We start from the raw sequence: 17,564 nt of genomic DNA on the forward strand, positions 1-17,564 counted from the left end.
GCTGTGATGTGCTTTTATGGCAAACACATTATTTTATTAATATTTTGTTTTAAGCAAAATAACCATCTCAGTATAGTTAAATATACTGACTTCAGATTTTTAATAATTTCCTATAATTTCATTTTTGCCGCAAAAAATGTTTCCACCATATTTTTAAAAGTTTTATTCTATGGTTCTGTTCTACCCCTGTTACTTCTTTTTCACCACAGAATTGTCGTTTGCAACACTATTTTTGTGCAACTCTGTTGTTACCGGACGATAACACTTGATAAAATTATTAATTATATTTTAACCTATAACTCGTAAGTCAAATAATTTACACTCAAAAGAAAGAAAGAGTATTACTTCGAACGATTTTTAACATATTTAAAACCAAAATTTATTTTGATATATACGAATAAAAGAATGGATGCCTTTGCCATATTTCGATTTATTGCAAACGATATATTAAGATATGGCAGCTCTACTCTTATTTCACGAAAAGTGCTGGAGCGAAAATGAAATCGACGAAACTGCTGAGAAACGATTCGATTAGTCGCTCGAAGAAAGTCGGAAGAAGAAAAAGTGTTTTTAAATATAGCTGCAGTAAAATTTAAAAATTTTGGGTGCATTTCCTCTCAGATTGCACTATTTTAATCGACCTAAACAAAGGATTCGCCGCAGAAACGCAAGCAGGCAAAAACGCTGAAAACATTTCAAGTGCATCGCGATAAGTGACGGTAATTTTCTTCGGAAATAATAGCCCATATACATATTAGTTACCGGCGTAGTGTGTGTGTGCTGAATTTTGAAAAAGGAAAGAAATCAGTGGAGTGAATGAAAATATTATTTCCTAACTTCCAGTCCTAATTTATATGAAAGTTAAAAAACAATTGCATTCAAGTGTTTGTATTGTGTGCAGCAGAGGCAAAAATATATCAAACAACAAGCTGAGTTGAAGCTTAGGCAAAAGCGGTGAATATCCTTATAAATTTCTTTGTGTAGTAAGTGTTTTTGTTTTTGTATGCAGCTAGGTAGGATATATACCTATTTATTTTAGAGATTAGATTATGGGCGGCAGCTTCCTCGTAGAATTTTTATGCCGCCTAATACCGGCTTTGGATTTAGCGTTGCTTTGTTTGCGTCTGCACATAAAAGGGTGTGTGCTCTTTCCAATGGAAAGTTTGGCGAAGGCGACGTCAGCGGCAGTTATATATATGGTTATATTGACAAGAACTATGCAGACGACGTTTGCGCGAACTCTAAACCAGCAACAACAAAGGTTTATTTCGCTTGCGAAAAACCCAAAAAAAGATAAGAGAAAAACCAGAAGAGCGCATAAAATTCTCGAAGCTGATCGGGTAACAGAGAGCATAATACTCTGTATGTATTGCAGATTCGATTACTCCCTATAATTTGTTTTGCTGATTATTAAATTTAATAATTTTCATTGAAAGTATGTAGATCGGATCTAAACACATATTAAAAATTACCAGAATTAATTGCTACAAAAACTGCGTGAGTAATGTTGAATTTAACTGGTAACACTCAACTGCGATAAGCGAGCAATGTGTGTTTGTCACGTTGTCGGCTCAAAGTTGATAATAACAACAATAAGCGGCCACAATTCGCTGAAAACACAGCCAAACCATCAAAAACATTAACCTTTGTTTTTGTTCCGGTATTCAATGTTTTTAAGTGTCGCTTTTACGAACGGTGTTGTTGGGGTGGGAGGGTGGAACTATTGGGGCGAAATGAATTGCATATTAATTAGTTGTTATTCATTTTTGTATTCCAGGATATTACTTGAGACAATTTTCAATCTTCTATATTTTATATAGTATATGATATTTAAAGCACCTTATTTGTATGATTTTATGACAACATCCCAAATGCGCGTCTGTTAGTCATTGTTATGAATCATCAGTTGTGTTAGTTTTCAATAATTACTTGATAACATAATTATCACAGGCAGTGAAAATATCAGCACCACAGAATGCACACATTGCAGGATTAAGTACATGTGTGTGTGTAAAGATTGTATGTACATACATAGTGTTTGGTTTGCATTCATTGCTATCAGTTAGCCATTATAAAATTTAAATTTTCCAGTCCATTTAAGGTACATTCACTTAATGAACAATGAAACTATACATATTCTCAGCTCGTACTCTTGGTGTTATTTATTTATTTTTGTCGCCTACTTTACTGGTATAGCGTAGCCGAGACATTCGATTGATTGACCAAGCTTATCCATTTGTCCTTGGGTAGCAGCTTTTTTCAGCGATGCGCCCATTCAACGTTCAATCAACCCTCTGTCGGTATATAAGCAGATATCTACAATGGTAAGCTTAATGACGTTGTTCCCCTAGCTATTGCTTACGTCCACAAGAAAAAAGTACAAAAAAAAAATTAAATAAAAAATCAAAGAAACACACGGTCTAGGTCGGAATTACGATTCTGCCTTTTTCTATATCTGTTTGCACTTCGAAACGATGCCAGTTGCATACACTGCAACGATTCATAGTTTTCTTTGCCGGACACCATGTCGAATGTCGAGCACTTTCTATTGTTACGAATTCGTATGCGTCTTTATCGCTAGCACCGTGTCAACTGAAAGAAAACGCACATAAAATACTAAGCACAAAAAAATGTTAAAAAGCATTAAACTAAACCTAGAATGAAATATAATATAATTGTTAACATATGCATATGATGATGTATCTGTTGTTGCTATTAGCAATTTGCACACTTTTCAAACATTTATACAAAAATATGCAGTACATGAGTGTATGTAAATATTTCTATATTCAACGTTAATGATTAGCGATATATGAATACTAAAGAGCTACAGCTCAGCGTGTTGCGACAATTGTGGAGGTGTATATCTGCGCTTTAGTCAACTGGTTGCTAGAAATTAACTGACCTCATTTATACATGGGATCTCCATCAGTCACGCACGCTTGCCCACTTTCCATTTTACTAAAAGAGAATAGCTTTTTATCTAGCTTTTTATGTTTTTATTTGCAGAGATTTATTTAACTGTGCTTTAGGGCTTGGTATTGACTGAAATAATGCTGACGGGGGGAATCTATAAAATCCAATTTTAAGTAAATAAATAGTCCTTAGTATTATTTTTTTTTGAATTTTTTGCTTTCCTGCAAATTATTTTTATTTTTCGGTATTGCAAGTTTTTTAAATAAAAAATTTTGTATTAAAAATTAAATTTGATTTTGGAAATCTTGGATTACAAATTTCAGTTGTTGTAATTTTTAATATCAAAACTCTTGGGTTAAAGCTGAAGTAATAAATTTTTTTTTTATTAAAAGCTGGAATGAAAAATGACAGATAAATTTTTTTTTATGTATGAAAATAAGATTTCCTTTGCCGAAGATAACTAAATTGGGAGAACATGAAGTACACAAACATGTAAAAATGTAAATTCTTAAACAATTTCTTTCCCAATTTTTTAATAACAAGCTTGGGATTAATTTTTTTCTTTCCGGTATTGGAGTAAATAAATTAAAAATATTTAATTTTAAGCCGAATATTTGGGTAAACACATATTTGCGTTGTATTGGGTAGTTATTTACTTTTTTTAATTCAACGTTTTTAACAATTTTTAGCATTTTCGAGTAAAAATTATTTCAAATGTTAATTCAAATATTTTTTTAAGGCGTTATTTGCAACCCTGCATGCGACAAAAGATTAAATACATTTGGATTAAAATACAGTTTGAAACCAGAATTTAGCTATAATTCAGATGATGAAATAATTAGGACTTAAATGTCTTTGTAATAATTTTAATAATCTATTTTATTTTTTTCTCAAACCCTTCGATGCAATTTTTGTATAAGCAATACAAAATTTAAACAACGCTTGTCATACAATTTATAGAATTGTGTGAATAAAAAAAGATAAGCGTACTTACAGCGTCCAACTTGTCGAAATTAAATAGCCTATTGTGAAAAATATTCCAAATAGTTTAAATGTACCATTTGAAACGATAGAATGGAATATGAGTGCCATTGCCCATTGCGCCGTTACACAGGTGCAAAACTCAGGTGCTGCAAGTGAATGACATATCAATCGGTTTGTAGGAAATCATATACTACTAGGTGAAAAATAGCGCTCAAAGCAAATAAAATATACACACACACACACACTCAGGTTGTATGCTGAGCATTAATCTTCAATCAGTGTCCTACTGTTTTCATGAGAACTTAAAGTGGGAGTAATGCCTGTAGCTGTCTTCCTTACCAAGCATATGTATCATGAAAATATCCGTTTATATTGCGCCTCTTTCCGCCTGTATTCGTACCTTTTTTAGTTTTATTTCAGCTTTTCCTCCGCTAAATTATTTAAATTGTGTTCGCCGTGTTGGAAAAGGCCTGAATGCCGCATGTAGGTTGGCTGTTTGACTGGACTGGATGGTGATACTGGTTGGTTCGTTTTCTGTTTTCTGTTCAGCACAAGTGCGACATGAATAGCGAAATCAACTCAGCCGACACAAGCAAGGCATCCAACAACTTGGCAGGAAAACGAACAAATACTACTTCAAGCCGCCAAGCAACTTTTATCTGTTTCCTTTTTACTGATTTTATTGTTATTACCGTACACTTGTCTGATATGTGTGCTTAGCGCGTATTTATTGTTGTTGTTGTGGCATGCAGTATGGTCGATTGTGGTATTCACTTGATTGTTTAGCGGTGCTCCAGGCTGTTTGGTTATCTTCAAGCAGCCTTATTTGTCTTGTTGTTGTTGCCCTGTGGCTGGCAGCGGCAAACAACACGACGATGACGACGGCGTCGTACGCGACAACGACAACTTGTCCAGACTATACTGGTGTCTCCAGTGTCACTGCAGCATGAATGCCAAATACCATGCAATGGCCTTAATAGTGTAATCGTCGAGGAAATACTTGCAACGGGGCAAACCGTTTGGCTTACAACAACATATGTGTGTATAAATGAACCTCAGAAAATTTAGTTAATGTACTATGGCTTAAATCGCAAATTTTTCGGACCAAAAGTAATTTATAGTAACGAGCTAGAAATTAGAAATTTATTTCTAACAAATTTTATCACATTCTCGTTTAATTGAACTGTAAGTCTGTCTAAGTAATTGCTAGTGCACATGCAAAAGACCTGCATTGTCAAAAAAAAAAATATCAAAATACTTTATTGACGTGTCCACAAAATCTTATTCCTTCGAACGTTCCAGTGATGACTTCCAAAAACAAGGATTTTTTTGTAAAAGAAGTGTGGCTTATAAAGACAAAATTAGTATCAAAAATCTTATTCCTTCGAATGTTACTTGAATATATTATATCTAAGAAGGTCGTATGTAGCCGTTTCGCAGAAAATTTTCTTACAAATGCGCTCATATCTCCAAAGTTAATTGCCGGATAAGCTTCAAATTTTCGAAAATATTTTCAAAAATATATAAATAAATTGATATTAATTTTTTTTTTAATTTAATTTCATATGTATAATACCTTTAAATAACCTTTAAACAATAATTGGTTTAGTATCAAGAACTTAAGAAGAATTCTATTTAATAATGTGTATACTAATTAAGTTAATTCTTTTTACCTAGTTCGCAAATATATATTCACACTTCTATATTCTGAATACCAACATGCCACTTTGTTTCCCGTACTTCCAGTACGAACTCTTCTTGCAGGCCTGATAGCTGCATAAATGTCATCAATGGAGCAGAAGACAGTTGACAAGTTTTTCTCAATATTTTTTGTTTTTGTTTGCTGTTTCTGCTGATTGCATTGCTGCCATTGCCGCTTTTGCAGATGTCTTTATCCATATATCCATGTAGGAAAGATTGCCTTCCTTATACATATTTTCTGGTCTATGTTAAATGTTTTTTCGCTCTTTTATTGTACATATGTATTTATGTATTTTCTTCATTTTTTAACTTCCGCTGCAGTATGCAACAAAGCGTAACCGATATTGCACCGAACTTGCGAGCCCACAGTCAACAGTAGCCGCAAACAAAAAGTGTGCATAGGGACCCCCTGGATTTTGACATTTTGTTGTTGATTGCCAGCCGTTGCGCTTGTGTGATGGAATATTTATATATATGTATATGTACATATTTTATAAAAATGAAGTGACACATTCGTTCCTGTAAACCGCAGAAGGGAACGAGAATCCACGTCAATAATAAGTTCATAGGAATGATTGGTGAGCACTGATCTCTTTGAGTCAGTTGGACTCAGACGGAAGGAAAGAAATTTGTGCATTGCGAGAATGACGAAATAACGGTACCGGGTCCGACGTGATTTGGGTTAAAAAGAATCTAAAATTCAATCTCCCCAAAACTAGTTTTTATTATATACCAAATGCCTTCCGTGCCCATGCCTCCGCCCACTAGGCAGCATTCTGGAAAGTTTTTGACCCAGAACAAATACGCGATTGTTACCGGCAGAATCTCAAAATTAGTTGGTTTATGTTTTTTGACCCTTTTTTATAACAACAAATAAACATTGCTGATACTGGAGGACCGACCTCAAGTTTTCTCATGTACGACTCTAATTCGACTAACAAATTGCAGGAATTGAAAAAAATCCCAAATGATAAATGAAGATAAGGTTATGACAGTGGTACCAGCTATATGACATTGGTTTTGGCTATTTAGTTGGTGGTGGCAGCTATGAGTTCTTGACCGCTTTTTGTTGCAACACAGCAGCTCAAAAAATATCTACTTTGTGTATCTAATTTTGTGCAACTCGGCATTTGTTATTTGGCTCGCTTGGGCGGAAACGTAGTGTTTTCAACAGCTTCTGGTGGTGATCGTCGTGGTGGTGGTGGTAGTACACATAGTGCTGATAGTGTATTGGGGTTCACAATGTCGACTCTCCTCATTTGTACTGCTCCGCGTTAGCGGTGGTGGCATAATTCACACTTGTCCGCCACTTACCAACAAATACCAAAATAAACGCGAAAGGCAGAGCAAGTTGCAAGCAACCCTCTTCGAAACCGGTGGGCTCTAGTGGTGGCATTGTATCCATATTTGGTTATTTCAACTATACAGCATATTCGTCGAAGTGTTTTGCCCTGCATTGCTGCTTGGACGTGTTTATTTGTTTTTGTGTGTTTTCTTTTGCTTTCTCATTTTCTTTGCACCGGCTACTGGGCCGCTGCATTTGCTTTGCCTTCAGGAGAGAGCGCTGGAAAGTAAAAGAAAAATACGCTCAATGTTTGTTGCAAGCGTCGTACGCTCGTGTTGCTTGTGGCGCCTTGCTTCCACCTACACAGTAAACGGAATTTTTATTTTTGATTCAGTAGCTCGGCTCAGTTGGTTTTTTATACCGTTTGCTGGCTACATTAATTGAGTTTTAACGTATACTATACATTATTATTATAATTTTATATTAGCGTTTGTTGTTGTTTTGTGATTGCAATGCATTTTGGTGTGAGGAATGTGCGTTAGTTGCCTTGAATCATGCGAATAGCGTTAATATTTTAATTGGTAAATTGTTTTAGTTGTGTCATCCAGTGCTCTGTTTTGTTGAATTAATGAAAATATTAAGAATAATTCAAAATGGAACAGAAAACAGTGCCAACTTGAACTTGTGGTATTGTGTCAGGGTCAGGTATTTTGTAGAAAAATTTTGGTGCCGGGATATAAATGTGTAAACAAACAGATGATAGTGAATAGTGTCCACTTTCTTGTACTTTTCTATTTATATTTATAAATTTTTTTCCATTTAAGCATTTGTTTTTGACCAGTAAGTTTGTATGACATCTTTATGCTATAGATATTAAAAATTTCTTCGGAGATTTTATCATTGTCTTGAACATTAGACCATTCCAAATTTCTTTGATATATTTCTGTCCTATATCAAATTTATTCCTTTTAAGTGATACAAATTTCGTGGCAAAGTTAATATACCCTGGTCTGGGTATAATTACTATTTATTCAACATCAATAACCAATCGTAAATTTTGGTGTTGAACTCTCATAAATCGGCAAAAAAAAAATTAAAATATGGAATTTATTTTTTTATTTACAACTTTTTAGTATCCATAACCTTTAAATCTTTTATAAAACCCTTTACATTTTTTAAATTCACAGGTATAATACAATCAAATTGCCAAAGTCATCTATTGACTGTTTAAGCTACCATCAAGATGGCGTGGCGCTTTAAAGCATCCAAATACAAGAATGCCGCACCGATCGTCCCGAAGCCGGAGGCATGCATACGTGACATCTGTGTGGGATCGTATCAGACCTTCGGCAATAATATTGCGGCTTCAGCCGCTTTTATGGCTTTCAATTGGGAACACACGGGTTCGAGTGTTGCTGTGCTACCATTGGACGATTGCGGACGTAAAAGCAAAATAATGCCATTATTACATGGTCATACAGATACTGTGACTGATTTAGAATTCTCACCCTTTCACGATGGGCTCTTGGCCACAGCGTCACAAGATTGTCTCGTTAAAATCTGGCATATACCGGAAAAGGGTTTGGAGGCATCACTCTCTGATCCCGAATGTGTGTTTTCCCACAAGCAACGTCGTGTAGAGACAGTCGGGTTTCATCCTACTGCTGATGGTTTGCTACACTCCACCGCTGTTGGTTGTGTCACACTCTTCGATATAACAACACAAAAGGAACTTTTCTGTAAGTGTTGAAGACTGTAGTTAGTTTTGTGGTTGGTTATTTTATTTATGTCTTCTCTTTTTTTGTAGCTAATAATGAACATCCCGAGGTCATACAGTCGGTAAGCTGGAAACAGGATGGCACAACACTTGCTACCAGCTGCAAGGATAAGAATGTGCGCATATTGGATCCACGCATCGCTGACTCACCCATACAAATGGTCGCAGAGTCACATCAAAGTATTAAGGACTCGCGTGTCGTGTGGTTGGGCAACCAGACGCGTATACTGACCACCGGTTTCGATTCGGCACGTTTGCGTCAGGTTATCATACGTGATTTGCGTAACTTTTCAGTGCCGGAGAAGACATTGGAACTCGATTGTTCCACCGGTATACTTATGCCACTGTACGATCCCGACACAAATATGTTATTCCTTGCTGGAAAGGGTGACACAACCATTAATTATCTGGAAGTGAGCGACAAAGATCCCTACCTGACTGAAGGTCTACGTCACACCGGCGAACAGACCAAAGGTGCTTGTTTGGTACCAAAGCGCGCGCTTAAAGTAATGGAAGGCGAAGTGAATCGTGTACTGCAGTTAACTTCCAACATGGTTATACCCATTATGTATCAGGTGCCACGCAAGGTAAGTTAAACTTAGAAAGGAGGGTAAAGCGTATAATATTTTTTAATGTTTCTTAAATCCCCGCAGACTTATCGTGATTTCCACAGCGATCTCTACCCGGAAACCACGGGCTATAAGACCGAACTCACGGCCAGCGAATGGTTCGGTGGCGCCAATATGCCTGTGCCAAAGATGAGTTTGGATCCCGCAAAGCGTGAATTGGGCGACTCACCCATAATTGTAAGTAAATATATGTTGTAACTGTCAGTTATGCATATTTACAAAAATTACATACATACACAATTCGATTTTCCACTATGCATTTAACTTTGCTCTGTGTCCACCATTCGTACTCATTTTTTGTCTTGTTTCCAATCTCTATTTCTATCTACAAACATTTAAATTAACTGAATATATATCCAAATTGCCATAACGGACACTACCTCCATCATTAGGTACATCGTGGTAATTTGAGTGATTTAATTAAAAATATAGAAAACAAAAAACTATGCAACAAAACACCAACCCTAAAATCGCCTAACAATGCGATGGTCTCAAGCAATGTGTTGCAACAACAACGCAACGGTAAACATTTCTCAATGAAAACAAGCATAGAAAATGAAAAGGACGATAGCGAAAAAGCGCGTTTGCACGAGAACAACGCCAGCGAAACGGAAAAAGCTGAGGAGCAAGTTGGAACCGTGGGATTTACTAAATCCGAATTGCTACGTAAATTCGACAACAAATATAAAACTGATTCGGAGAAGGATGGCAAAGATACGGAGTTGATGCGACGCTTTAGTCGCGAATCACCTGCTGATGAGTCAACAGGCAGCAGTGAGGATGCCTCTATGGCAAATGCGGCCGATTTATCATCGCCACAGCAGCAACAGCGTGAACGCGAGGGCAGTAGTGGCAGCGTTGGTAGCGGTGTAACCTCACCACCGCGTCCGATGCCGCGTACGTCGCGTAATAATTCTCTAGGCGATGCAGCCACAACTGCCGCACTCGCCAGTGGTGGTAGTGGTGATGAGGTTATGCCGCGACCACGTCCACGCACTACGGCTGCAGCCGCTTACAAGGTGTGCAGGTTTTTGTGCTGTGAAGAATGTAACTGATAATTTATTGTCACGGATCAGACCGAAGTGCAGTGTTGTAATAAGAGAGAGCGCAAGAGCGCAAGAAATTTTGCGAAGAGAGAGAGAGAAAATGAAAGGGAGGTAATGCGCATAAAAGACGGGAAAAGTAAGGTTAATTACAAATAAAAATTGTTAGTTTTTGTTGTAGCAGCACTAATTTGCCAAAACCTGCGAGGGTTACAAATACCTGTATAGTACATACATATGTATGTTGTATTTGAACTTTGTGAGAAAAGTAAAACTTCTATAAGACTTTGAAAGTAATCCTTTAGAAGACTGCAGTGTGTCAAAAAGTGTTTGTTTCAAAAGTATAGCATAAATTAGGTTTTTTTTTTTGTTGTTACACTATCATGTATAAATTATAGTTGTTGTTGTTGGCGTCCAGTCTCCATTCGTCTCGAAATTTGTATATATATTGGAACTATAATATCTTATGTCAATGTATTTGTGGAATGTTTCCATCTCAATAACAAAAAAAAAAATTTCCAAATTTTTGATCTTGTTGTTGTAGCGGCAGAAAATATTCCAGAAATCATTTCGAGAAATGGTGCCGAATAGTTTACCTTGTTGTTGTTGGCAAAAACATACCTGAAATTATTTCCAGAAATGCTGCCGAGCTGACAGTTCTTAGCCAAATAGTTTTTAGATACTAGTCAAAAGTATAGTGGCTCACTTGACTCTCTACTCTATTGTAACTGCACTTCCGTCTGAAGAAGTTTGTAGCCTTGAACCTGATTATTGCTATAATTTCCGTTCTTTTGACATTTTCAGTTCTTCAATTACGTTTTGTGTCGTTGTTGCACTGTTTTTTTTTATAATTTTATTGTGGTTATATTTGCACATGCACCAGTACCAATATTTCCATTTGTTGTTTGATTATCCGCTCAAGTGTTGTTGTTTCTTTTTTAATATATGGTGGTCTATTTGTTTGCTGTGAGTTTTCACTTGTCTTAATTTCCCTTTTCGTTTCTTATTTACCTTTTATTTATTTAAAATTTTCATTGTCACCTTTATCACAACACATGCCCCAACCAATATGCCATATTATACATAAATTAAATAAAATTTTTATTGTATTTTCGTTCACCTAGCCACGCCTTGGACCCAAACCATTTTCCAGCAATTCCGGCGATGTTTCGTTCGACAAAGTCTTCGCTGTGCCAGTTGCTCCTGGTTCGCAGGAAAATATACATCATGCTTCTACAGCAGGTTCGGCTGACAATGGTGGCGATAGTTTTGTTGCGCCAGCACCACCGGCCCCAGTGCCGGCCATAACACCAAACAAACCCGATCTGATTGTGGAGATCGAAATTAAAAGTGAGTTAAAGAATTTTTAATTTAATTTTTTTTAATATTGTTACTTATACATTTTATTTCTTCAACAGAACCCAATGCTGATAATGGCGGCGACAGCAGCGTACAGAAATCTCTGTCGACTTCCGAGCGTCGCAAGGTATGCAAAAAGTTGTCCAAGTATAACAAAATTATTCAGAAATCCTAAATTTATTGCTTACGACTTATTAACCAAACTGAAATTAATGTATTAACTTTAAAATCTAACTCTGAACTAACTAATTTTAAATGTGCTAACCTAATTAATTCTTTCCTTCAATTGCTAACCATATTTCGGCAACAAACATATACACACACTCACTCACTACAACACAGTCCTCGGCTGATGCTGATGAATCGCCCGATAAGGTTACTGCTTTTTACCTTTATCTTTGTCGATTTTATTTATTTTTTAAGTAGAATGGAAAATAAATTTTAACCCTTTTTATTTAGATTTTCGAGCAAACACATTCGGAGTCTTCGGAGAACTCTACGGAAGGTGATGATAAGCCTGATGCGGAATTGCGTCGTTTCTCGGCTGCACGAAACAGTATTGCCGAAAGGCGACGCTTGTATGAGAGTCGTTCGAAGAGTACGGTCGAGGAGAAATCGCAATCGCCAGTGCCACTGTAAGTACGAGTTCAAAACGAAAATTTTAGTTAGCTGATCTTAGATTTGTGTTGAAGAGCAATAGAGTAGCTAGTTTTTGTTGGTCTCTATACCCTGAAAAGGGAAATATTATTATATATACATAAGTGATCAGTGTTCAGGTCGGACCAATATAGCATATAGCTGCCATATAAACTGATCGATCAAAATCAAAAAATGCACCTGTGAAGGGTTTTACAACATACATAGGTGCAGCCGAAGTTAACGTTTTTCTTGTTTTTTTTTTTACACAAATGGTTATTTTCTTTTTCAGTCGTCGCGAACTCTCCAAGGGTGAACCGTTTAAACCACAACAACAAGCCAATTTGGTCACACCAACAGCCGATGTCAAACGTATTTCTGCACCCGAGGGTAAACTCTTAGAGGAGCGTCGTCGCAATGTCACAACCACGGTGGATGGTGGCGCTGCCATTAAAAAGTCTGCAACTGAAGCGGCAATAACCACCACACATAAACGCACCTCGACCGTTTTCGGCAAAGTTTCGAAATTCCGTCATCTAAAAGGTACGACCGGTCACAAATCCACACACATTGAGAATCTACGCAATCTCAGTCGTCAGATACCAGGTGAATGTAACGGCTTTCATGCCAACCACGAACGTGTCGCTGTGCCCTTATCGGGTCCTGGCGGTAAAATTGCCATATTCGAGTTAAGCCGTCCGGGTCGTCTACCCGACGGTGTCATACCTTCCTTGGTTAACGGCAGCAACATAATGGATTTCCAATGGGATCCATTCGATTCGTCACGTTTGGCTGTGGCCTGCGACGATGGTATAGTTAAGTTGTGGCGTATACCAGAAGGTGGACTCAATGAGCCAACAAACACGCCGGAACGTGAACTTATTGCACATTTGGATAAGATTTACTTTATACGCTTTCATCCGTTGGCCGAAGATGTGCTCTTGACGGCCAGTTACGATATGACAATTAAATTGTGGGATTTACACACTTTGGAAGAAAAAATACTATTAACCGGTCACACCGATCAGATATTCGATTTGGCCTGGAGCCCTTGCGGTAAGATGGCCGCCACTGTGTGCAAAGATGGCAAATTACGTGTCTACAATCCACGCAAGTCGGAGACGCCCATACGTGAAGGCAACGGTCCGGTGGGTACGCGAGGTGCGCGTATCACTTGGGCGCTGGAGGGTCAATATATCGTCTGCACTGGCTTTGATAAGTGAGTAAAAGCATTTATAATTGGTTGTAATAACATACATGCTTATATTATATAATTTTTATAATCCATCGCTTTTCCATTTTTCTTTTGTAGAGTTTCTGAGCGCCAGATAAGCGTTTACAATGCACAAAAGCTGAATGCACCACTGAATACGGCCAGTCTGGATGTCTCACCATCCATACTGATACCTTACTATGATGAGGACAGTTCGACATTGTTTGTGACGGGCAAAGGTGACTCGACCATTTACTGCTATGAGATTACAGATGAGGAGCCATACATTTGTCCTTTATCGCATCATCGCTGCACTTCACTGCATCAAGGTTTGAGTTTTCTCACCAAAAATCATTGTGACGTTGCGAGTGTGGAATTTTCGAAAGCGTACAGATTAACTAACACGACCATTGAACCGCTGAGTTTCACTGTGCCACGCATTAAGGTATGTGTTATAGATCTTGTTTAGCTCACAAACAGTATGAGTACTTACATCCCTTTTTGTCTTTAGAGCGAACTATTTCAAGACGATCTTTTTCCGCCAACACGCGTCACATGGCAGCCCACACTGTCTGCGGATGAATGGTTTGCATGCAACGATAGGAAAGCGACTAAGTTGAGTCTGCAGCCTGAGGGCATGGAAGCCTGTAAGTGTGTTTTGAAATCGTTAATATTCAATCCTTTCCTTGGAAATCCATTATTAATACATTTTATCGATTTTTTTTTCTCAAGTATCATCAATTCAGCAAGTCGCCCCCGCTAAGAAGATAGAGCATGCGGGCAATGGCAGTAGTGGCGGCGCAATGACTCGAGCGGAATTCGAGAAGAATAAACAACAAGAGGTAAGTAAACGATATAGAAGCTTTGTTCATTATACTCTGAAGAGAAGTTTGCCACGGCGTTTGTAACACCCAGAGAGAAAAATCGTAGACTTAATTAAGTATATATGTCAATCAATATGCGTGATTAACGTGACGAACTGTGTCGAAGCTGCTATTATTCGAAACCGTCGATATCAAACCCTTATAGCATATTCATGCACTGGAAGAAGCAGGACAGACTTGACCTTAATATTACAGTCGAAGGCGTAATGATTCCACCTGTCAATAACCTTATGCTTTTAGGTGTGACTTTCGACAGCCTGTGCTTCTTCACGCCTCATATGACATCGATTATTGCCAAGGCACAGAGCCGCAACAAAATCCTCAAGCCGCTAGCCGGCAGTACATGAGGAAAAGACAAAGAAACGTTGTTGGCAAAATATAAGGCAATTGGCCGGCCGGTGCTTAATTACTGGTCGCCTGTATGCAGTGAAAAGCAGACGAGGAAGCTGCAAGCATGTCAAAACGCTGCACTCCGGACTATGACAGGAGGCTTCTTGATGTCTCCCTTTGCATACCTGCATAGTGAGGCCCATATGCTCTCAGTTATGACCATAATCAACTCATCTCCAAGCAGTTTATGCTAAGATGCTTTCGCTAAAATCATCCTTGCAGTAGTCACCTGCGTGGAGGCGAACCGCCTTCTGGGAGTATAAAGAGGTCGACGACATAAAACAATACACCGAGCAGACTTTGGACGCAACTAAATACAGACCGCCATTCACAGTGGAGCCATTAACACTTACTTGGAGTCAAATCACCACCCATTGCAAACAAAGAGCTCGACTTGCCGCGAGAAGAGTTACCCTTGCACAGCTTCGTTCTGGATATTGTAGCCGGTTAAACTCCTACTTACCCAGAATAGACCCTGACATATTACACATATGTCCAACGTGCAATGAGTCCCCACATTACACTAGTCACCTCTTTGCGTAAGTTAAGGCTTCAAATCTGACACCTTCTCCCGTTGGTCCGACCCCGTCGAAACAGCATGTTCCTGGACCTACCGTTGGATGGCGTCGATGATGACTTATCTAATTCTTACCATCCTAACGGGGACTAGGTACCCGATACAAAAACAATAACCATTGTAGCCTATAGCTGTCATAAATTGACCAATCAAAATCGAGTTTTTTAACTTCTAGATTAAATATCAATATATAGAATGGCCACTTCTCGTTTTTTTCTCACATGATCTGCGTTAGCAAATACTTTACTAACAAATAATTCATATTTCCCCTCTCTTTTCCAGATTCAAAAGTCAGTCAGTGCCCGCTTGGAGTACAATACCAAACTGGAGCAGGACGACATGGAAGGTGTGGATGAAAATGAGTGGCAAGAGGATTAAATATTTTGTCAAAAGCAAAAAAAAAGCAAAACCAGTCAGTGTGCAACTAAGCGCTGGCACTTAGCAGTATATTACATTAAGTTAATGTTTATGAGCGTAAATGAGTATGAAGCGTGCATACCATTAGAATAACTTTTATATGTATGCAAAGACATACAGACAAATATATATATTTTTTAAATATATTTAGAAATTATATTCGTTTTCACAGTACATTCTCAGTCAGAACATTCGAAGCATTTATAGTTACAAGCAACAGTATAACGTCAAATAATTATGCTGACAAAGAAATTTCATACACCACTTCCAATAGGAATTGCTACGATATTCGAAAAAAAATCAATCAGTTATATTAAAAACTAAACACTTCCAGGGACCAAATTTACATTACAATACAAAAAGAACAAAGGTATATAACGCAAAAGACTGCATATAACTGTATTTTAGTTAGTTGGAAGATATTTATGTGAACCGTGAACTTCCTTTTTTTTATAAACTAAATTTATAATTAATGAAACTTAAGCATATTTTTATTAATACTCAATATTTGCCAAAAAAGAAATTCGAACACCAACTCGATGCTAACATTCCACAAGAAAAATTAACTATTAAATATGTTTTTTAATGATTTATAAACGCGTTGTTTACTAAAAAAAAGCGAAATATGTTAAACTGAAATTTGAGGTTATAATTGAGAATTTTTTGTATTTACGACTTAACGGAAAATTGGAGAAGACATTCGACTATCGTATTTAGTTTTATTTGAAGGAAAGTGTCTAATTAAAACTGTTGCCATAAGACATGCAAATTCCTCTCGATTATTTACAAATATTTAATGACTATAATTAAATGGATATATTTATATACATGTATGTGTAGTGGATATACCGTGAAATATGCATCCATACATACCGTAATTAAGGCATACAAATTTATGTAATCTATTTTATAACTGATAACTAATGGATAAACTAATGAAATGATTATGATGATTATTATGATAATGACAAAGCTGATGTGACAACTTTTTTCTCTTTAACATACACACATATGTATTTATGTTTATTATCTTATATAATGAACTGTAAATTAATAATTTATAATAACATAAACTACAAAAACATGACAAATTATGTTACAAAGAAAACTTTTGCTCTCTAGTCTTCGGGTAAAGAATATATATGCATATATATTTTTTTTGGAAATTTAAAAACTTTCTGCTGCACTACTCGTAAATACTACCTTCAAACAATCAAGCGATAAATGAACCGTTCAATATACAACTTTCAGCGGCAACATTACTTGTCTGTAATATTTTATGGGTATTGTGCTTCATAAGGGGTAGGAAGAGAGTATAGACATAGTTGAAATAAAAAGTGCACAAAAGCCGCTTGAAATTTAACGGATTTGAGAGTCGTTATTTTTTATATTTCATATATTTTTTACTTTTTTTTAATTAAATCTTTTTTAATGTTTATTTGTTTTAATATTTTTTTTAAATAATTCTTTTTTTAATAAATATCTTTTTTAATATTTATTTATTTTTTTAATAAATATTTTTTTTAATATTTATTTATTTTTTTAATAAATATTTTTTTGTAATATTTATTTATTTTTTTAATTAGATCTTTCTTTTAATATTTTTTTATATTTAATTTTTTTTTTAATTATTTTTTTTTTTAATTATTTTTTTATATTAATTTTTTTCTATTAATTTTTTATGTGGTTTTTATTTTATTCCTATTCAATTTTTTTTATACCATTTTACCCCATTAACAGTAATCTCTTTCGG

General features: G+C 36.4%; 1 protein-coding gene across 8 annotated transcripts; it reads left to right on the forward strand.

Moving 5' to 3' along the window:
• Positions 1-506: 506 nt before the first annotated feature.
• LOC105228857 (coronin-7) lies at positions 507-17,174 on the forward strand. Of its 8 annotated transcripts, none has more exons than XM_049455046.1 (14): positions 507-983; positions 8,074-8,625; positions 8,694-9,250; positions 9,317-9,469; positions 9,685-10,311; positions 11,460-11,685; positions 11,754-11,821; positions 12,037-12,069; positions 12,154-12,329; positions 12,623-13,549; positions 13,643-13,988; positions 14,055-14,190; positions 14,276-14,385; positions 15,677-17,174. In XM_049455046.1, the coding sequence occupies exons 2-14, from the start codon at positions 8,130-8,132 to the stop codon at positions 15,770-15,772; spliced, it is 3,951 nt and encodes a 1,316-aa protein (XP_049311003.1). In that variant the 5' UTR covers positions 507-983; positions 8,074-8,129; the 3' UTR covers positions 15,773-17,174. The 8 variants fall into 8 exon arrangements, with proteins under 8 accessions (XP_049311003.1, XP_049311000.1, XP_049311002.1 ...); XM_049455043.1 differs by having other exon boundaries at positions 507-954; XM_049455045.1 differs by having other exon boundaries at positions 507-719.
• The last annotated feature ends 390 nt before the right edge of the window (positions 17,175-17,564 follow it).

Source organism: Bactrocera dorsalis, chromosome 4, assembly GCF_023373825.1.
Source record: "Bactrocera dorsalis isolate Fly_Bdor chromosome 4, ASM2337382v1, whole genome shotgun sequence".
NCBI lineage: Eukaryota > Metazoa > Arthropoda > Insecta > Diptera > Tephritidae > Bactrocera > Bactrocera dorsalis.

Coding starts and splice junctions, on each gene's coding strand:
- LOC105228857 (XM_049455046.1), top strand. CDS start 8,130: ATGGCGTGGCGCTTTAAAGCATCCAAATACAAGAATGCCGCACCGATC. Junction 8,626..8,693: donor AACACAAAAGGAACTTTTCT/GTAAGTGTTGAA, acceptor CTTTTTTTGTAG/CTAATAATGAACATCCCGAG. Junction 14,386..15,676: donor AGAAGAATAAACAACAAGAG/GTAAGTAAACGA, acceptor TCTCTTTTCCAG/ATTCAAAAGTCAGTCAGTGC.